Below are 21,732 nucleotides of genomic sequence, written 5' to 3'. Positions count from 1 at the left end.
TATATATGGTAATATGTGCAAAACAAAGATAAGACTAATAATTAACATTTACCAAGTTCTTACCAAATGTGTGGCAAAGACTAGCTACTGTACCAACGGTACAGATAAAGGCACCAAGGCTTCTAAGGATAGCCTACCTCAGTGAACCCACAGAACTAAGAAAGCCAAGCTGGACTAAGGTGTGAAAATATATACTCTGTTTATAAATTCCCATATGAACTACTCCAAAATACCAGTGGAAGAACATGAGACATTACATGCCATGGATCTCTGGGGACCTTCACGAGTAGTAAGAACTGCCCAACAGAAGCTCTGCCAGTGCATATGAGCAGGTAGAGCCATGACACCTGCCTCAGAGAAGCAGAGGAAGAGGGCAGAGGAACAGACATCTGAGACAAAGGCAATTTTTCTCCCTGAACCCATGCACAATTCAGAAAAATGTTACTGTAAAATGGAACTTACCAACAAGCTGTGGCTAGCATTTTAGAATTGGGACTAAAGTGACAATAGGAGATTGGCCGATCATCTCCAATCTGACTGCAGAAATTATTCAAAGACTAAAAAACAAAAACAACAACAAATAAGGTGATCATTTCAAAGGCTAATCTAAGAGTTCTTTGGCTTTTTTACTTCTGGGAAAAAATGGGGGTTGCGGGGCTGGGAGCGAGGAGGCGGCAGCAGTAACATCCTCCCAATTTAATCCACCTCAAGACTTTTCACACTCTGCTGTCGTCAGATGACACTAATGTTGAAGGAATGGAAAGAATAGCATAAAGGCTCATCTGGAACGCTCCCCCACCCCCTTTACCCCCCTTGCCATGGTTTCTCTGCGCAGCCTTGGCTGTCCTGGAACTTGCTTTGTAAACCAGGCTGGACTCAATCTCACAGAGATACACTTGTCTCTGCCTCCCGAGTACTCTGCCAGGGTATTTCATTAGCTTTTACGTCAGTTAAACACAAACAAAACCACAGAGAAAAGCACAGCACAGCTTGACCTATGAGAAGGGAGCAGTCAAGAGCAGAAGCACCGGTCTCTGTGAGCGCAAAGCACAGAATGTTCTTGTCACCACAGATGACAGTGTCTCCTACATCACTGATCCATCAGGTGGCACGTGCCTTTACCTTCCTGTGGCTGGGGCCAAAACAGAATCTCTAATAATGGAAGAGACTGGACAACAGTGAAGAGCATCTTACCCGGAGAGATTTGTGCAGCTCTTGCATCTGGGAGGTTCTGGTTGTCTCAGGAATCTCCTTATGGAGACGGGCCTCCTCCAGGCGTTTCATTGCCCTGTGACCCATAAACATCATCACTAAAGGAGCTACCAACAAGGCTCTGTACACTCTCTACTTCTAAATCCCATATAGTAAACGCCACCATCATAGTCTACCCTCAGTCCCTGAAATGACAGACTTCTTTCTTCTGGACCTCTGCTTACCTGGGGAGTGAATAATTAGCAATCCACAGTCTGGCCACTTTTAGGCTATTTGGCCCTTCATGGTACCAGGTTTGCTGATACTGAAAAGGAATTAACAGAAATGTTAGGTCTGAAGCACACTGGCTCTCCCCACAGCTGTTCTCAATTTTAACTGCTCACAAAGAAAGTGAATTGATTCAGTAATGGAAAGAAGCAGGCACATGTTCTTTCTATTAATTGCCTTTTGTTTTCTTTAAAAAGATTTAACTATGTGTTATGTGTCTACATGGGGGGGATATGCATGTGAACGCAGGTGCCATAGAGGTCAGAAGACCACATCAGACGGCTTCGCAGTTGTGTGTTGCTGACTCTTGTAGAGCAGTGTACACTCTTAAGGGCCGGGCAATCTCTCCAGCCCTCTACTTTTCTTCTTTGATGTCTTACTGGTTTCTGGTTTCTTACTGAGTCACATCAAGAGTGCCATGGTGCCTTCCTGAATGAAGAACTTACAACACCATTCAGTCATAAAAGAATTACCAATTCAGCTGGGCAGTGGTGGCACACCTTTAATCCCAGCACTTGGGAGGCAAAGCCAGGTGGATCTCTGTGAGTTCGAGGCCAGCCTGGGCTACCAAGTGAGTTCCAGGAAAGGCACAAAGCTACATAGAGAAACCCTGTCTCGAAAAACCAAAAAACCAAAAAACAAAACAAAACAAAAATTACCAATTCATATCATCAACCATTCCCAAATGGCAGAACCTGTAGACACCTCTCCTCATCCTAGCAAAGCATAGCACTAGAAAGACCTATCCTCAAATTTCTTTACATTTTACCTCTTCTTTTGACTTCTTAGATTTCTCATCATCTTTTTTAGTCTTTTTTAAGGCATCAGTTCCAACCACTGAGAGGATATTTCTTAACCTGTAACAAAAAAAGGTCAGAAACCAATATGGATAAAATAAGACTGTCAAAGGTCCAGCAGGACCCCACCACCACTCGTGAGAGAGACGTGTCAAGATCCCCAGATGCCAACAACCGCAGGGAGCAATGAACCTTACCCATACTGTGTTTGTTTCCCAGCTCATATATTCTTATGATAAAGTTTAATTCATAAATTAGGCAAGGTAAAATGTTAGTAACGAAACCCCATATTTTTATAATTAAGCGAACAGTGTTTTCTTTCTCCCTCTCAAAATTATCTTACTCTCCTGCACACTACTGGAAGGCAGCAGACAGTAAGGACACAGCCGACAGACAGAGCTGGATGGTGTGACACTGCACTACATCCCTCAGAAGGGTGTGCAACTCAAAATTTATAAAGTGTCTACTTCCGGCATCTTCCCAGTCAGGACTTTGGGGCCTCAGGCGACTATGGATGAGAGAAAGCAGGAAAACAAGCAAGACCACAGCAAAGGGGAAGGCTGTGCACTCTTCTTTCTTCCCCAGACCTCCCCACTCCTCCTTCTGTATTTGAAGGCTCCCTAAACGCAGCTATCAGCAATTGTTCTCTCCCATTTAGTCAACTGGCCTATACATGGCTGCCACCTAGTCTTTAAGGATGGCTGGACTCCACTTAATGCCATGATGTGGAGGGCACTGATTCAGGGGCTAAGTATATTTAATGACTAAGAATAGTTCCAAGCTGGGCATGGTGGTGAATGCCTCTAATTCCAGCACTTGGGAGGCAGAGGCAGGCGAATCTCTGAGTTCAAGGCCAGTCTGGTCTACAGAGTCCCAGGACAGCCAGGGCCACACAGAGAAACCCTGTCTGGGGGTGAGGGTGGGAGTAGGGAAGAATAGTTCCAAAGGAACTATGCTTGATGGCACACACCTTTAACCCCAGTACTTGGGAGGTAGAGGTAGGTAAATTGCCCTGAGTTCTAGGCTAGCCTGGTCTACAAAATGAGTTTCAGGCCAGTCAGGGCCACACACTGAGATCCTATTTCAATAAAATAAAAATTAGGCTAGGCGGTGGTGGCGCATGCCTTTAATCCCAGCACTCGCGAGGCAGAGCCAGGCGGATCTCCGTGAGTTCGAGGCCAGCCTGGGCTACCAAGTGAGTTCCAGGAAAAGGCGCAAAGCTACACAGAGAAACCCTGTCTCGAAAAACCAAAAAAAAAAAAAAAAAAAAAAAAAAAAACCAAAAAAAAAAAAAAAAAAAAAAAAAAACACAGGTGTGGTGGTGAGCTCCAGGCCAGCCAAGGCTATATAGTGAGACCCCTGTCTCAAAACACCACCACCACTAAAACTAAAGACTAATTCTGAAGGGACTACAGAACACAGTACATTACACCAGTATTGGACAGCAGTGGGCAGCATGTGAAGGGAATATGGAAGAAGTATGGAATCCAGGCTTGAGAGGAGTGTGGGGCAGATTCCAGGAAAGGCTTTCCAGAAAAGGTGTTGTCAAGTGCTCATTCAGGCCAGATTCCAAACAGAAAGATGACAGTTGAGGCAGTGGGTAAGGAAATGTAAAGGCCAACAGTCTGGAAAACAGGCTGAGCTTAGATCTGCAAATGGGCAGTAGAGCTGGAATGTGGAATACAGACGGCCTGCGGAAATTCACGTGGGGGCCCGGTCACCCGGTCACCAGAGCTATTCATGCTATACACAGGAGGGTCTGCAATGACAGTGATGTGGCAACAGGCGGGAGAGGAGGAATAAAGGTGGAAAACCAGGCTTTAGTGTCACAGCAAGCCCAAGCCACAGAGGTGGACCTGAGCTAAGGCAGTGGCAGTTGGGACTCAGGCATTCACCTAAGGGACCCAGTGATAAAGTACAACAGATGTGGTGGGTGAAAGAGACCAACAGTAAATACAGCCTGAGGCAGGCTGGTGAGGTGGTCAGCAGGTAAAGGTGCCTCCTGCCAAGCCTGCTGACTCGAGACAGACGGGACACATGGTGAGAGGGAACCAACTCTCACAAGTTGTTCTATGACCTCCACTCCACATCTTCACAGACACACACAAATAGATAGGATTTTAGAAAGTACCCTTTACAAGGGCTTTCACAGGAAATGGGGGGGGGGCTTACTTCACAGGAGAAAGGCTTCTGTGAGTAAGTGGCACTTATGCTCAAACAAACAAAATGACTCTAAAAGGTAAGAGAGAAACAGAAAGTGAAATGCTGTGTACCAGGGCCAGAAGATATGGTTCAGCAGTTACAGAGTGCTTCCTGATCTTCAGGAGGACCCAAGGTCCGTTCTCAGAACCATACAGTTCACAACTGCCTGTAACTCTAGCTCTAGAGGATGACACCCTCTTCTGGACTCCCAGGGTACCAGAACGCACGTGCACATTCCCACACAGATTTACTAATTAAAAATACATCTTAGAAAACAAGACACCCCCGCCCCAGCACTTCAAACAAACAACTTCACAGTAGAACAGGAAAGGGTTTGATAGGAAAGCTGGCACCTTCTTCACAGTCCATAAAACTCTGTAATTGAAACAAAAGTGTAACTATCTATAAAGGACACCTTTCTCTTCGTTCAGCAGGGCCCTCTCCAAAGAGTGTGATAGGTTCTCCCAAGGCTCTGAGGCAAGCCTTGACCTCCGAGTCATCCGTGGAAACATTGATTTGTCGGGCCCTCTTTCTTCTTTCAAACTCTGCCAAGACTTCCGCCTGCCGCTCACTGATGTGCTCCTCAATTTCAAATACTTCCCCTACGCAAAGAACAGGCGACATGGGGGAGAGACAATTAGAAATAACCTCCAATCAGAGTCCGAGTGTCCTAGAGCAGAGCTTCTTACACCAGACGGAGGTGCCATGTGGTCTCTAAGTGTGGGGCTCACAGAGAACTCAGCAACACTGAAGGGTTTCTGAAGGGGCAGTAATCAATAATGAATCCAAAATCAAGTTCAGAACAACTCACCGTTATTTCTGGCAGTGCCTGCAGGCTACATCATGAATCTCTGCTGCAGCCTGGGTTCTGAGCATGTCTGCAACGCACTTACTGTCTGCCGGGCCATGCACCACGAAGGAACACTACCTCAAAGGCCATTACCTGGTGTGAACTGCAGTGCCTTCACAAAGGTATTTGCTCTTACAGAGACAAAACGGTTCACTTATGGGGGAAAAATGATTAATTTCCTCAGCATCAAGTATTGAACAGTTTTATCTTTCGATTATACTGTGTTAAATTATTTGATTATTTAAAATTGTTGTTTGGCCAAAATAGAAAAGATGGGGAAGAGCTCAGTAATCTTAGCACATGGGAGGAAGCAAGATGACCAGGAGATCATGTCATACTTGGCTACATGGTTTCAGGATAGCATGAGCCATGTGGACTTTGACAGAAAAAAAGGAAAGGAGGGCCAACAACAACAACAACAACAACAACAAATTCACTATCTGAGCTGCTGATTTAAATTAAAAAAAAAAAAAATCAAAAAAGTACTATTAAAAACATTTAAAATGCCCTATGTCTTACAATATTAAATATTCAGCCAAGATTTAATTCTCAAAAAAAAAGATTTAATTCTCTATTAATAAATAAGTATGTCCATTGTATTAATATGCAAATTTGCTTTGGTATTTAATAAGTTGTAAAGTTGTATGCTTATGAAAGAATTAACCTATCTATCTTTTTATAGTTTACCAGTTTCAGTTTATTAAATGACACCCAACACATAAACCCAAAAGATGCTTTGAATTGAGAGCAGGACAGCCAGGCCACCTTTTTCATCCATTTGGTTGTCTCGTTATACAGCTTAGCGAGAACAGAACACCTCTAGCAAATGAGCCAACCAGGCCTTTATTCGGAAGGTCCAACAGAAATCTCACAACAATTGCCAAAGCTATTTGCTAAAATAGTACCACTATAAGAGCATTCACAGACATTAACTAGTAAGAGGAAATAATGGCTGGGAAAGACAAGATTTCTGTGACCATAAGGCTCTTTGGATACTATAGTGATGAGTTCTACAACCCCCAGCAAACACACACACATTTGGATGAAAGGAGGTATATGGGAATGAGGGTAGGCTCAAAGACAGTTAGGAGTAGTTTGTGTGTGCAGGGAAAAAAGTGTGTGAAAGGTCAGTGAAAAGCCACATACAGCCCTTTCTGCACGATAATCTTTTATTTCCTTCAAAAAAGAAAAAAGAGGCTTAAAGGGATTAAACTCAAAACCTTACATGTTAGGCAAGCACTCTCCCATTAAGCTATATCCCCAGTCCTGGTTTTTTTTGTCTGTTTGTTTGAGACAGGGTGGCCTTAAACTACGTAGCCTAGGATGTTCCTGACCTTGTGATCTTCCTGCATTCAGTACATGAGTGCCAGGATGACAGGTGTGTGCCATCATGCCACGCAAGCACTCGTCAACTGAGCCATGTACCTAGCCCCCAAAGGAATCATTAAAGTTTTTAACCTCTCTGTGCTAATCTAATTTCTTACAACAAATATGCATAATTTTATATAAAAATATAAAACTTAAGCTGGGCATGGTAGCTCCAATCTGTTATCCAGGACAAGGAGGACTCCTACAATTTCTAGGCCAGCTTGAGCTATAGTGGAGATCCTTTCTCAAAAACCAAAGTTAATACATTTCTTGATAGTAACATAAAGAGACAAACCTCAATAGTATACAAGTGGAAAAACGCAGGCTATAAAACAATTTACACATCATGGTATCATTTATAGAAGGAAAAAAAAGGTGTATTTATAAGTACATGAAACTCCTCAGAAGAAATACACTCAATTCACAATACAGGATTTTCTACTTCATAGAGACACACGCTGACTTTCTAAAAAAATCTTTTAAAAATAACTATCCCCTTATACTAGAAAGATTATTTTAATCTAGGTTAAAAAAAACACTAGAAAGCTAGGTAGTGGTGGTGCATGCCTTTAATCCCAGCATTCAGGAGGCAAAGGCAGGTGAATCTGAGTTCAAGAACAGCCTGGTCCAGGGCTATACACAGAAACCCCCTTCTTTTTTTTTTTTGGTTTTTCAAGACAGGGTTTCTCTGTGTAGCTTTGGAGCCTGTCCTGAATCTCACTTTGTAGATCAGGCTGGCCTCGAACTCACAGAGATTCGCCTGGCTCTGCCTCCCGAGTGCTAGGATTAAAGGCGTGCACCACCACCGCCTGGCTTGAAGCCCCCTTCTTGAAAGACAAAACCGCCGGGCAGTGGTGACACACGCCTTTAATTCCAGCACTTGGGAGGCAGAGCCAGGCGGATCTCTGTGAGTTCGAGGCCAGCCTGGTCTACAGAGCGAGGTCCAGGAAAGGTGCAAAGCTACACAGAGAAACCCTGTCTCAAAAAACCAAAAAAAAGAAAAAAAAAAAAAAAAAAAAGAAGACAAAACCACAAACAAACAAACTAGAAAAGTAAAGAATTGAGTGCTGGGGTGGCGGTGGCCCACGCCATTAATCCCAGCACTGGGGAGGCAGAGCCAGGCAGATCTCTGTGAGTTCAAGGCCAGCCTGGTCTACAGAGGGAGATCCAGGACAGGCTCCAAAACTACATAGAGAAACCCTGTCTCGGAAAACCAAAAGAATTGAATACTATAAACAGCTTGAGTTATGCATCAATACCAGAACTAGATTATATCTCCCGAATACAAATACAAGTGATGAACCCAAATATCCACTTAAGATTTCAAAGATTACCAGTAATTCCTGTAAGGAACTGTATGAAATATAAGAAAAACTAACTGGATCATGCTAAAGGCAAAGCCGCAGATTCAATGGTAAGAATAGAAGGGTAAGGGTGTATGCATGTACACATGTGGAAGTCAGTCTGTTTCCTCAATGTTGGGATAATAAATTATAAGTAGGTACCACCACATTCAGTTTTTCTTTCTTTTTTTTTTTTTTCCCCAAGACACAGTTTCTCTGTAGCTTTGGAGCCTGTCCTGAAACTCACTTGTAGACCAGGCTGGCCTTGAACTCACAGAGATCCACCTGCCTCTGCCTCCCGAGTGCTGAGATTAAAGGTGTGCACCACCACTGCCTGGCTCTACATTCAGTTTTTAAAAAAAATTTTACTTATGTTGTATGTATTTTATATATGAGTGCTCTGATCTGCATGTATACCTGCATGCCAGAAGGCATCTGACCCCATTATAGATGGTTATTGGCTGCCATGTGGTTGCTGGGAATTGAACTTACTTAGGACCACCGGTCATCTGTCCGTCCGTCCGTCCCGTCCCCGTCGGCCCCCCCCCCCCCCCCCCCCCCCCCCCCCCCCCGCGCCCTTTTTAAAAAATTATTTTGTCGCCGGGCGGTGGTGGCGCACGCCTTTAATCCCAGCACTTGGGAGGCAGAGCCAGGCGGATCTCTGTGAGTTCGAGGCCAGCCTGGGCTACCAAGTGAGTTCCAGGAAAGGCGCAAAGTTACACAGAGAAACCCTGTCTCGAAAAACCAAAAAAAAAAAAAAAAAATTATTTTGTCTTTTTTTTTTTTTAAATCCCAGAGCCAAGGACTGAACCCAGGACCCTGTGCTTGCTAGGCAAGTGCTCTATCACTGAGCTAAATCTCTAATTCCTCAGCCTCCCCCCCAAAAAAACCCAAAACAAAACAACAGGGGTTCTGAGGAATCAATCTCAGGTCCTAATGGTTGCACAGCAAACCTTTTGTCACAGGAACTAGTTCCTCAGGCCAAGAAAGGAAGGTTTTGACCCTATAAATCTTAATGTTATGTGGTTTGGGAAGGTGTTCATCAGAAAATTGGATCATTAAAGGTGCATGGTGGTGTACACCTGGTTCTAGTCCCTGGGAGGAGGCAGGAGTGAGAGTTCAAAGGCAACTGACTAGCCAAAGGATGGGACTGTGTGGTTCAGTGGTGGAACACCTGCCCATCATGCAAAAAACCCTGGGTTGGATTCCCCAGCACTGTTTAAAAAAAAAAAAAAAAAAAAAAAGAATAAAAAGTAAAGATGATTCACAATTCGTATCTTACCAGAGGTTATATTAATATTTCCGGCTTCAATGCCTGCCTTGAGTCCTTCTTTTCCCAAAATCCCAGATTCTCCTTTGGCCAGACGTTCCCTCTCTTTCTCTTCCAAGCTTCCATAATATATGTGTGGTTTCTTCACAACAGGAGCAACTAAATCATCAGGTGCTTTAGTTTTGGTTGCCTGTTAAATCAAAGACCCCGATTAAAGCTTAATCCGAGTAAACCATGCTTCCCGAAAGAACGAAGCTAACGCTTTCATTTTATTTCCTCCAAAAACTACAGGACAAGGTGGGTATCCGTCAAGACTGATTTTTGTGCGAGTTCAGGCTCTCGTTAAGTTTGGCAGACAAATACAACGAATCAACTTCTATTTGAAGTATCTGGTTTGCTTTGGGGCCCGTTTATTTTATTGGAAATGCAATCTTCGGTTTTACAAAAATAACTGCCCATTACTGGACAAATACCAAGAATAACCCAAACAATCATGGCGGTTTTAGGTGCACCAAGTCACAATGTTACTGGAATACACATTTCAAATAATTCCAGAGCCGATTAGAAGTTGGGAGGCCTCATCGTTAAGTCCCGAGTCATACAGTTTAAGTCAAGACATGTCTCCATTTCTAAGCACCGTGTTCCGGAGCAGTCATAGAAAGTGTTCACTGCTCCGGGCTTAAGTGAGAGCGGTGCAGAAGGAGCTGCGGCACACGAAGGCGTTTAGAAATCAGGAAAAGGCTGCTAATCTCCTCACTACGGTCCCTCAGTCTTCCTCCTCCGCCCTGACCCTCAAGGTAACGGCCCCTTCCCGCAGGGACCCCGCCCTCTCTGGGATAGGACCGGCCTGAACTGCGATCCGGAGCTCCGTACCGAGGAGGAGGCTCGTGAGGAGGCCATGCCGGGCTAAGGAGCAGCGAGGCCCTAGCCAAATCGGCGCTCTGCTTTTCAGATCGTCCACCGCGCGCCCAGCAAAGTGGAAGTGCGTCACTGGCCGGAAACGTATCAGAGCGTACTCCTTACTAGGAGTCGCGAAGTATCTTGGGCTTCGTAGTTGCCAAGCGGCTGCTGGCGTCGAGGGGCGTGGCCTCATGAGCGTTCAACACAAGCTCGCGGGAAAAGAGGCGTGTGGGAAGAGAGGCGCAGAGTCTTCTGGGAAGTGTAGTTCGGGCCGCGCAGCGATGGCTTCATGGTGGGAGTTGAGGTTCTGGGAAGCTGCAGAGGCCTGAAAAGAGGTAGGTTCGCGGATTTCGACTGTAATCAGGAGCGAACCGAAGGTCTCTGCTCTGCTTCGGGAGGCCTTCCATCATCTCGAAGCCGAGAGCTTGTGTTGCCATGGAAATCTCTCCCTAGACTAGTGCAGCCCTGGAGCTGGTAAAGAGGATTGTATGGTACGGAAGTCCTCCCGGGGGCCCCTCGTAACTGGGTGGCTCCGCAGCGATTTTGGGCTTCAAGAAGACATTGAACTCTAAGAGCCTTCTAGGACTAAAAGACGTGGCGGGGGATCGGCGGTCTAGTTTGTTGTTGCTTTACTTGTCTACAACCTAGTCTTTGTTTGTGTTGTTTGAGATAAAGGGTCCAGGGAGGCGCCAGGGAGAGTGCATACCAGCAGCTCTCGCTCCCCTGATCGCTAGGCCATCAGAGATAAGGTTTCTTTCTTTATTCTTTCTTCTTCTTTTTTTAAATCCTTACATGAAGATTGTGGGGATTGCCAAAATATTCGTGTTTGCTGAGCTGGACAGACTCACTCCCGCTCGTAAGCCTCTTCCCCAAACAAATGCAATTATCGGAGCACTTCATCTTCGAGTGCTTACTAAACGCCGAATTATGCGCAAGGAGATAATTCTATTTTAGTTATCCAAGTCACGTGACAACAGAGTACAGAAAATAAATTCTGGTGAGAAATGAAGCTAATCCGTCGTTCTGGAGCCATAGTGTAGTAGGATTATTAACGTGGCAAGTGGAGAGCAGTTCTTTTAACCCGCACTCAATACTGCCCTCTAGTGGCGAAGCTTTCAGTTTGTACACAAGTAGAAAACTTTTCTTCTAATTATTTCTTCCTTTTCCTTTGGAGCTGGTTACCTCTTCCATTTCTCTACTTAGGGATCTGGTAGAAGGTAGTATCTGATTTAGAATAAAGCAGTTTGAAATGTCACGGGCCAGTGTTTTGTATGGATTATATCACCCCTGGCTGTGCTAAGCCTCCCGAGGGAAGGGTAAATGTTTCTTCATTTGTATACATCATAGTCTTTTGTTTGATTCTAGATGCATACAATAGTAATTTACATATCCACACTATAGCAGAACTTTCACTTAGATCATTATCATTTAACTCTTTTCTCTAGTGGTCTATGTGTAACTTTTATAGGTGGCTGATATTGTTAACTAAACTGTTTGCTTCAATTTTACAGAACTGGAATAATTTTTCAAGCTTCACAAGTCTTCTGTATTAAAGTAATATAAAGAATGGGAATGTAGCATGTTCATTGGGTAAAGGAACCAGTACCCAGCCTGACATCCCCCATGGTAGGAAGAGAGAACTAACTCCCAAAGGTTGTCTCTGACCTCTGATCATGGGCTGTGGGCTGTGTGCTTCCACCAACGCCCAATAAATAACTAAATATAATATTTTTTTTTCAAAAAGCAGAGTTTTTAAAGTTACTAAAGAGAAATAAAAAAAAAACAATAATGGAAGAGTCTAGGACTCAAGAAAAGTTAGTTTCACTTTCTCTTATTTGGATAGCTCAGTTTATTCCAAAACTTGTTGTCTGCTAATTATGGATACTGTGGAGGACATAAAGATGACACCTTCAGTGGGTACTAAGCTCCACTTAGTTTTTTGTTCTGAAACAAACATGGGCTTTGTCAACACAAGCATTCATTTGCCCTATGAAATGATTTTGGACTCCTGTGGCCTTATTGGTCCCCATCTGCCTCCCCTTCAAATTCCCAAAGACACCTTTTCCCACAGGGAGTTGACATTCCTAGCCACTCGCATGCAGCCCAGCCTGGGCTCAGTGCTCATGCAGTGCGGTTGAAGGACCCTCCTGAGAGTTCTGTTTTTCCACTAGATTGCCACAGTCTGTTGTCTTGTTTTCCCCACAGGTTGCAACAGTGACTTTAAATGTCTATATCTCAGCACAGGAAACATCTGCTTAGTGAGTGATTTACCCATTTAGGACCTGGCTAGATCCTGTGGATAATCCTGTGAATTGGTAAGTTTGGTTTTCATGAGATTTAAGCCATGGTTTTCATATCCCGGAATGGTCACAGTCTCTGATGATGTTCATAGAAAGCAGATTGAATTTATGGCTTGTCCACTTTCCCTAACTATGTTGAATTGAGATGAGATAGTTAACCGTTTCCCATTTTGCCTTTGTGTGTATGTGACTGTGAGTGTGGTGTATTCACATGTGTGCACACCTTGAGGCTAGAGGATGTTTCTTGGGTGTCCTGCTCTGTCCCACTCTGTCTTACTCTTTGAGACAGGAGCTCTCCCTGAGTCCGGAGCCAGGCTGATAGCCAGCAAACCCTAGCAATCTCCCGTTCCTCCATAGCTCAGGGTTACATGCCTCTATAAGATCATGCCCCGCCTTTTTTTTTTTTTTTTTTTTTTTTCTTCTTGAGACAGGGTTTCTGTGTAGCCTTGGCTGTCCTAGAACTTGCTGTATAGACCACGCTGGCCTCAAACTAAGATTCGCCTGCCTCTGCCTCACAAGTGCTGGGATAAAAGGGGTGTGCCACCATTGCCTGGCTATGCCTGTCTTTTTAGGTGTGAGTTGGAAATTGGAACTGAGGTCCACATGCTTGGGCAGGAAGTGCTCTTACTTGCTCAGTCATCTCCCCAACTCCTGACGTTCTTCCTTTTGTTTCTTGTCTGTTTTTGTTTTTTTTTCAGGCAGGGTTTCTTTGCTGGCCTCCAACGTCTATGCTCAAGTGACCCCAAGCAGTTGGGACTGTAGTCACATGCCACTGCCCTCAGCTAACTTCTTTTAGCTAGTGTATTTCTTTGGAGGTTATTGGAGCACGAGATTAAGGTGATTGTTGGGGGTCTTGCTTGGGAGCTCACAGCCAGAAGGGTTTCAGGACCGGAGTCTGGGGACCCAAGCTTGGTTTCTGACCTAAAACTCTCGACAGAGAATAGTTTCTGTGCTGCTGTCTCTTGATGTCCTCCGGGTTTTGAATGAAGCATCTCAAAAAGTGTTAAAAAGGAAAAAAAAACAACAAAAAAACCCAAAACCAAAACAAACCCCAAAAGATTGCTGCCTAGATTCTCTACTGGCATTTTGCTGGGTTTGTTTTTAAAGATTTCACTTTTAATTTTGTGTATATAGGTATATGCACATGAATGCAGGTGTCCAAGGAGGGCATAGGCATCTGATCCCCTGAAGCTGGAGTGACAGGCAGTTAGTTATAAGCTGGGAATTGAACTTGTGTCCTCTGCAAGGGCAATATTTACTCTTAACCGGAGAACCATCTCTTTAGCCCCCAGCAAAAAACAGATGCTTAGAGACTTTGAAGCCTATGCGTGAAAATCTAAATGAGTTAATGTCCTGTTTATTTTATTGTTCGTGTTTACAAATTTATCCATTTGTAGCTGAGACTCGACACCTGAAGTTTTTCCTCTCTCGACATTTTTAGCAGCCCATAGCTCCCTGGGTCTGACTCCTATTGCTGCTTTCAATATGCTGCGACGAAAACCAACGCGTCTAGAGCTCAAGCTTGATGACATTGAAGAGTTTGAGAGCATTCGGAAGGACCTGGAGGTGAGAGTTCACTTTCCGATGCTTGGGGTATTTCAGATAGCAATTACCTTCGGAACCTCAGACTCTACCAGAGGCTTATTTGAAATCTATTTGGGTGCTTTACAGGGATCTCAAAATAAAAATGAATTTCCTGTGACTATCATAGCAAAGAATTTGGTGGCCCAAAACAACAGAAAATGATCCTCTTATAGTTCTTTTTTTTACATTACTATTTTATTTGTTTATTAACTTTTTCATATATTTTGGTCATGTTTTCCCCAGCCCCAATTCTTCCCATACCCTGTCTACCTCATTACTCACCCAACTTTATGGTTTTTTTTCTCTCTCAAAAAATGAAACAAATTCCCCAAACAAGAAACAAAAAGTCCACAAAAATACCATTGAGTTCATTTTGTGTTGGCCAGCTGCTCCTGGGCATGGGGTCTGCTCAGGCGTGTGGTTGGTAGACCCAGTGATGTTGGAGACATTAGAGAAAACTGATTTTCCCTTTGGCAGTTAGTGTCAGTTGCAGCTGGCTTCTTGGTTAGGGGTGGGACCCTGTGTCTGTCTGCTTCTCCCTCAGTGCTGGGACCCTGTCTGGCTCGAACCTGTGTGTATTGCCAATCTCTGAGTGCACACGTGCATCAGTCCTGCTGTGTCCTGCTGTGTCGGGAGGGTGCTGTTTCCTTGGAGTCATCCTTCTTCAGCTCTTAACAATCTCTGTGCCTCCTCTTCCACATAGATCCCTGAGTCTTGAGGGGAAGGGTTTGAGGAAGACAATCCAATTATTACTGAGTGCTCCAAAGTCTTCCACTCTCTACACATTGTCCAGTTGTGGGTCTCTGTGTTAACTAAGAAACTTCTCTGAGGTGGCTGAGCAAGACACTGATCTGTGGGTACAGCAGTATGTCATTAGGAGTCATTTTATTGCAGTGTTCCTTTATCAGAATAGTATTATGTTTTCCCTTAGGTCTGTGACCTATCTGGTCTCAGGCTTGTGCATGCTAGGCAAATACTCTACCAACTGAGGAACATTATAGCCTGTCAGCATTTGTTCTTAACTTGGAGTTACCATTATTTTCCCCTCAGTGCTGAAGATTAACCTAGGACCTTGTGCATGTTAGACAGATACTCTTATTGAACATCCACCTGCTTCCTGCAGTCATTTGGTTGTTTATTGTAAAATCTTTTGCATTAGGAACTTTCTAAATCTGGCTTTGCCATACAATATTAGATATCTATTAATAAGAATAAATTCTTCCATGCCTTCAGGATGAAGTCCAAATTCCTAAGCATGGTACATGAAGTCCTTTATGACCTAGTCCTTGCTCATCTCTCCACTTTATCTGCCAAGTTATCTTTAATCTCAGTGCTGTGTACTCTGCTCCCTTCCCACCTACCTCATCTTGACTTGGCCCCTTCCAGCCCCTAGCTGGATTAAGTTCACTCCCCACCCATGTTGACTTTCTGTTTTAACTGTCTGTTGGGCTGATTTCTTCAGCTGGGCCAGAAGCTCCTTGAAGGCAAGGATTAGTATATTAAGCTCTGGACTCTTTCCAGAGGAGGGCTCCCTACAAGCCAATTTGCATTTGCTGCTTGAGGAGGTACTTTATTCAGATGGTAGGGGACATTACATCTTGCATGTACCCAGCATGGAATGGGCTTTACATCGTTCATATGAAGACTGACAACTTCAGTTTCTCTTGCTCTTCATTCCAGCAACTGTAGTGCTCATAAAGTATCATCAATTTTTTGCTGTGTGTGTGTGTGTGTGTGTGTGTGTGTGTGTGTGTGTGTGTGTGTTGGTGGAAGTTCTGTCCAGCCCACCAGTTCCCAAATAATGGACACAGAGGCTTAATACGAATTATAAATGCTCAGCCAATAGCTCAGACTTATTACTACCTAACTCTTACATTTAAATCAACCCCTATTTCTTATCTGTGCTTTGCCATGTGGCTCATGGCTTGTTACCTCATTTTCTGCACGTCCTGCTTCCTTGGTGGCTGGCTGGCCTCTCCCCGACTCTGCCCTTCTTCCTCTCGGCATTTCTCAGTTTGGCTGTCTCTTCTATATCTTTTGCCTGGCTACTGGCCAATCAGTGTTTTATTAAACCAGTTCAAGTGACAAGTTTTTACAGTGTACAAAAGTATTCCACAGCGTGTGTGTGTGTGTGTGTGTGTGTGTGTGTGTGTGTGTGTGTGTATGTGAATGAGAGTGTCCTCATGCCATGGAACATGTGGCAGCTAGAGCACAACATGCAGAAATAATTCTCTTCTCTCACCATGTTTATTCCTGGGATTTAATTCAGGCTCAGGCTTGGCAAGCAAGTGCCTTTACTCACCCAGCTGTCTTGCCAGTCCAGTTCTTTTTTTGCTTTTTAAGAATTCATATTGGTAGTATATTATTAAGCATGAGGTTTTGCTCTTTTCGTGTTTTTAAGACAGGGTCTCACTGTGTAGCCCAGGTAGGCCTGGAACGCATTGTGACCTTTCACCTCAGATTCCTGAGTGCTGGGATTGTAGGCATTCATCTTCAGTCCTGAAAAGAATGAGTTTCAAAAATGTTTAGATTTTAGTTGTGATGAGTCAAAAATGCTGGCCCAGTGGACTTTGACTCTGCAGAATGAGCTCGTTGTTGAGTTGGTCTTCCACGGAAGGTAGTGGGTTTGGTGTCCTTTCAAACAGCTCAGGAGAGAGGGACACTCCTGGAGTGAATGAAAATGAAAACAGCAGGAAAAGTGGCCCTTCCTCTTTCCGTCCTCCTCAGGTTCAAATCAGTAGCCCAGGCTGTCCCAACTTGTCCTGCCCCTGCCTCTCAAGGACTGACATTATAATTGGGCACTCCTTCCTATGCCTGGCTCTGCTCTTTCTCCTTTCCTTTTCTCTTGTTTGGTTTTTCAAGACAGGCTCTCTTTACATAGCCTTGGCTGACCTCGAACTCACAGAGTCCCCCTGCCTCTGCCTCCTGAGTGCTGGGATTAAAGGCGTGCGCCACCATGCCTGGCTCTGTTTTTTTTTTTTTTAAATCTTTGTGAACGTTTTGACTACATGTGTCCTCACCATGTGTATGCAGTGTCCATGGAGGCCAGAAGAGGGCATCAGAACCCCTGAACTGGAATTAGAGATGGTTGTGACCTGCCATGTGGGTGCTGGGAGCTGAACCTGGGTCCTTTGCCATGTGGGTGTTGGGAGCTGAACCTGGGTCCTTTGCCATGTGGGTGCTGGGAGCTGAACCTGGGTCCTTTGCCATGTGGGTGCTGGGAGCTGAACCTGGGTCCTTTGCCATGTGGGTGCTGGGAGCTGAACCTGGGTCCTTTGCCATGTGGGTGCTGGGAGCTGAACCTGGGTCCTTTGCCATGTGGGTGCTGGGAGCTGAACCTGGGTCCTTTGCAAGAGCAGCAGGTGCTCTTTCTTAACTGCTGAGTCATCTTTCCGCCTCTACTCCTTGGTGTTTCATTTTTCACTAAAGTTGTTTACACCTCAGAAACAGTCTGTAGTTGTTCATAACATGAAACTTAAAACGATTTCATTCCAGCTGAGTATCCTCAGAGATCCCTTTGCTTCTTAGAAGTAGTTTTCATAAAGATTTTTTTTTGGGGGGTGAACCTTTTAAGGTCATTTCTCTGTAGTGTTGACTAACTAGAGATGAACAGAAGTTCAATACACATACAAACGTGCACACACAATTTTATTTATTATTATTACGGATATGGTGTGGTTGAGTGAGGGTGTTCGTTTTCCACAGAGGACAACTTTCTCGAGTTGGTTCTCTCCTCCCCCTTGTTGAGGCGGGGTCTCTTCCTGTTTCTGTTTCTTCAGGCTAGCTTGCCCATGAGCGTCGAGGCTGCCTCTGCCTGCTAGCTTGCTGCTAGGGGTGCTGGGATTACAACTCTCCACCACCACATCCAGTTTTGTTTTAGTTATGTATTAAAAACCCATGGGTTCTGGGGATTGAACACAGACTGTCAGGTTTGTGCAGCCATCGTACTGGCCAGGTTCCTTATGTTGTTATTTAAAAGGAAACCACAGGAAATTTCATATTTAGGGGCATTTTAGATTTTGGATTTTTAGCTTAGGGATGCTTGACCTCTGTAGCCAATGCATAATATTCCAAAATCTGAAAAAAAAAAAAAAAAACAAAACAAAACCTTGAACCTCAAATACTTTGGGTCCCAAGCATTTCAGAGAAGGGATCCTCAGCCCAGCCTTATTTGATTGACTCTATCTAGTACACTGATGCTGGGATTTGAGGGGTCACAGTTCACCAGTGAGTGGTACAATTACCATCATGATTTCAGTGATCAGAGCAGCTGAGCTGTGCTCCCAGTAAAGAACTGTAGATAGAGCATTATCATTTAATGTCATCTTTATAGTCAGGGAGTGGTAGCTATGGGAATCTGTAGTCACTTGTGACTTAGAGCAAGACCTCTTTTGTGAGAGAACGAAGCCTAAGTCTTCATCTGTATCTCCCATTCAACTTGAATTGGCAAGGTCAAGTTCAATCTCCAAACAGCCGTAAAGTTAGTCTGGTCTCCTGCGGTCTGACTGAAGCCATTGCTGCTCTAACAGGAGGGTTAAGGGCGTGAATCAGAAGAACCAAAGCCCTGATTGGTCGGACTGCATTGATCTGACTTTTGAAGGTACAGCGGAGAGCGCAAGAACACATTTGGAGAAGTGGGGCATACTCACAAATTGTCTGGTCTCGAGAAAGCCCCAAACAGAATGTTCATGGGCCATGGTATTGTTTGGATAGATCAGCTTTTGTTCATCCACGCAAGGTGGACAGGCAGAGTGGAAGGAACCAAGGAGCCCTTTCTGGAGAGGATGCCTTATGCACATCAATAGTGAAGATTTTTGTTGGTGACAGTAAAAAACTCTTCAGGAGCATATGTTTAAGAGACTGCTTTGAACTGTAGAGCAAGTTTTAAAGAAGTAGTTGTGAAAACAGTGGAATAGAGAGGATTTGTCCTTGTAACTTATGCCAGTTATCTGTCATACAGTTGATTCAGAAATAACACCATTCATTGGCATCATTTTGACATGGAAAAGGCCTTTTTGAACAAGATGTTATCCACTGCATAACAAGGAGGCTGGGACGGAGGTGGATCTGGTGGTGACCATTTTAGGTTGTGAAGAAAACTTTGGAAGTGCTGGAAGTAACTTTGGTCACGGTGGCAACTTTGGCACAAGACGAAGCTACAGTGATGGAGGCGGAGGCGGAGGCGGCAGGGGTTGTTGTATGAAGCAGGCTGTGGGGGCTGGAGAGATCTGTAAACAGGATCCGGCTGTGGAACCTGAGGGAGACATGGTAGTGGCGGAATAAATGGTGGCTGCAGTGAAGGGAATTTGGCAATGGTATAACTAATTACAGTGGTGGCGAGAACTCCATAGCTTTGGAAATCAGTCAGATCAGAGACCCATGAAGTAACAGTTTTAGTGAAGGAAATCAGGCATGTGGTGGTGGAATGTAGCATAGTTCTTTTGTTAGTTTTTGAGATAAGGTTACACCATATAGGCCAGGCTGGCTTTGAACTTGTAATAGTCCAGTTGCAGAGTTCTAAACACAGCAGAGAAGGGCTTCCATTTTTAGGAAAGAGAGTTGTCAGGAAAGCTATAGATTACTTAGGGACAGTCCAGCCAAATGCCTTAAAGAAACTTTAGGAAATGAGCCACAAAAGGGAGCGACACCCATATCAGGAAGGTTTCTGCAGCGGAAGCAGGAAGCTCTTCTTGTTCAGGAGGTCCTCAGCCACAAGTTGAGACAAGTGTAGCAACTGTTGATGCAGTGTGGTGCCAGCTGGATTGACACCAAAGTCATCTATCTGTTGTAGGTTTTCTTTCCATTTGCATTAGACTCATGGCTCATTGAGTTGCAGTAGTGGTACCAAGAATAAAGAGGAAATTTTCTGAAAAATTCAAAACAAAACCAAAAGCAAAACAGGGGCTGGGATATAGTTTGGTGGTAGATTGCTTGCCTACCATGCATGAAGCCTTGGGTTCAGTCCCTAGCATCATCAATAAACAAATTGGAAGCCCCCAAACTGAGACCTACCCCAGGTAGCATTGTCTCTTCTTGTGTTACCATAGTTGTGGGGAACCAGTCAGGCTGTAGGTTTATTTTTTATTTTCTGGTTTGTTGAGACAGGGTTTCTCTGTGTGACCACCCTGGCTGTCTTGGAACTCACTCTGTAGACCAGGCTGGCCTCAAGCTCACAGAGATCCACTGCCTCTGTCTCCAGAGTGCTGGGATTAAAGACGTGTGCCACCATGCCTGGCAAGGCTGTGGCTTCTTGGTGACTACGAGTCATGTCATTTTTCACTTGTTCTCATTAAAAAGTTTGCTTGAAACACCTTTTGTTGCCCCATATCCACTATCTCCAACTGCAGGTTCCTGCAGGCCTCTGTACTGTACCCTAAACTCCTCACCACCTTTTCTTTGTGTCTCTTTGGCATTGTGGACTTCCCATTATAACCCTGAACTCTCTATGTATATAACTAATAGTCTCCATGCCCATTGCCTTCTAGACTGTGATATTCTGGAAGGTAGGGTTACATCTTCTAAAACTGCATGCCTGTATCCTTCTTGTAACTATCCTAAACTTGGGATATCAGTTTATTGTTTATTAGCCCCTAACCTTGCCCCTTACCCAATACTTGTGTATGGTAAATGCTAGATTAAATATTTGCTAATTGCCGGGCGGTGGTGGCACACGCCTTTAATCCCAGCACTCGGGAGGCAGAGGCAGGCGGATCTCTGTGAGTTCGAGGCCAGCCTGGGCTACCAAGTGAGTTCCAGGAGAGGCGCAAAGCTACACAGAGAAACCCTGTCTCGAAAAACCAAAAAAAAAAAAAAAAAAAAAAAAAAAATTTGCTAATTGAAAGAATGTTTTTCCTAATTTTTTTCTTTTTTTTTACTTTCAGACCCGTAAGAAACAGAAGGAAGATGTAGAAGGTGTAGGGACCAGTGATGGAGAAGGAGGGGGGGCTGCTGGGCTCAGCAGTGACCCCAAGAGCCGGGAACAAATGATAAATGATCGAATTGGTTATAAACCCCAACCGAAGCCCAACAACCGCACATCTCAGTTTGGAAACTTTGAGTTTTAGAGATGGATTCTCTTGCATACCAGACCCCTGGAATGGAATAAAATGATGGCGAAAATATAGAACAGATTTAGAGAATTAAGTGTGTAAAACCAAGCAGAATGTTTTCTGTCTCCTGCAGGGAGAAATAATGTCTGTGTGAAATTACTGCTGTTCAACTTTTTTGATAAGCTAGAAGCCAAATTCTGGCTGTTTCTGGAAAATTGGACTGTGGAAAGCTTACCTGATTTTTGTTTTTAAAATTAAATATATTTTTGGAAAAAACGTGAGACATCCTTAAAAGTAGTAGCAATGAAGTCCCCGGCTCTGAGAGGTAATCGCCATCAGAGGTGATGTCCTTCCTTGTCTTTACAAAAGGACCCCAAACCCGGACACTTGGAGTTGATGCCCTGGACTTTCACTTCACTTGTTTATTCAGTATTTGGTGACTGCCAACCGTCCTGCAAGCAACAGAGATCCCAGCTGAGTGTGCTCATGGCTGTAACCCGCACTTGGAGGCCGAGGTAGTCTCATGAGTTGGAGGCTAGTCTGGGCTACAGAATAAAGTCTTGTCTCAAAATGTAAAAAAACAAAAACAA

At 44.3% G+C, this 21,732-nt stretch overlaps 1 protein-coding gene across 3 annotated transcripts; it reads left to right on the top strand.

The window, feature by feature from the left end:
• Nucleotides 1-10,305: 10,305 nt before the first annotated feature.
• On the top strand, nucleotides 10,306-21,250 carry Cdc26 (cell division cycle 26). Of its 3 annotated transcripts, none has more exons than XM_059254426.1 (4): nucleotides 10,306-10,544; nucleotides 12,415-12,524; nucleotides 13,907-14,075; nucleotides 20,975-21,250. In XM_059254426.1, exons 3-4 carry the CDS (start codon nucleotides 13,995-13,997, stop codon nucleotides 21,155-21,157), a joined length of 264 nt encoding a protein of 87 aa, XP_059110409.1. In that variant the 5' UTR covers nucleotides 10,306-10,544; nucleotides 12,415-12,524; nucleotides 13,907-13,994; the 3' UTR covers nucleotides 21,158-21,250. The 3 variants fall into 3 exon arrangements, with proteins under 3 accessions (XP_059110409.1, XP_059110408.1, XP_059110410.1); XM_059254425.1 differs by having other exon boundaries at nucleotides 10,308-10,544; nucleotides 13,951-14,075; XM_059254427.1 differs by lacking the exon at nucleotides 10,306-10,544 and adding an exon at nucleotides 10,632-10,700 and having other exon boundaries at nucleotides 13,951-14,075.
• The last annotated feature ends 482 nt before the right edge of the window (nucleotides 21,251-21,732 follow it).

This window comes from Peromyscus eremicus, chromosome 2, assembly GCF_949786415.1.
Source record: "Peromyscus eremicus chromosome 2, PerEre_H2_v1, whole genome shotgun sequence".
NCBI lineage: Eukaryota > Metazoa > Chordata > Mammalia > Rodentia > Cricetidae > Peromyscus > Peromyscus eremicus.
This window is presented reverse-complemented; position numbering and strand designations above follow the sequence as displayed.

Excerpts from the sequence above, each read along its gene's own strand:
- Cdc26 (XM_059254426.1), top strand. The coding sequence starts at position 13,995 with ATGCTGCGACGAAAACCAACGCGTCTAGAGCTCAAGCTTGATGACATT. Across the intron at positions 14,076-20,974 it reads GCATTCGGAAGGACCTGGAG|ACCCGTAAGAAACAGAAGGA; the intron begins GTGAGAGTTCAC and ends TTTTACTTTCAG.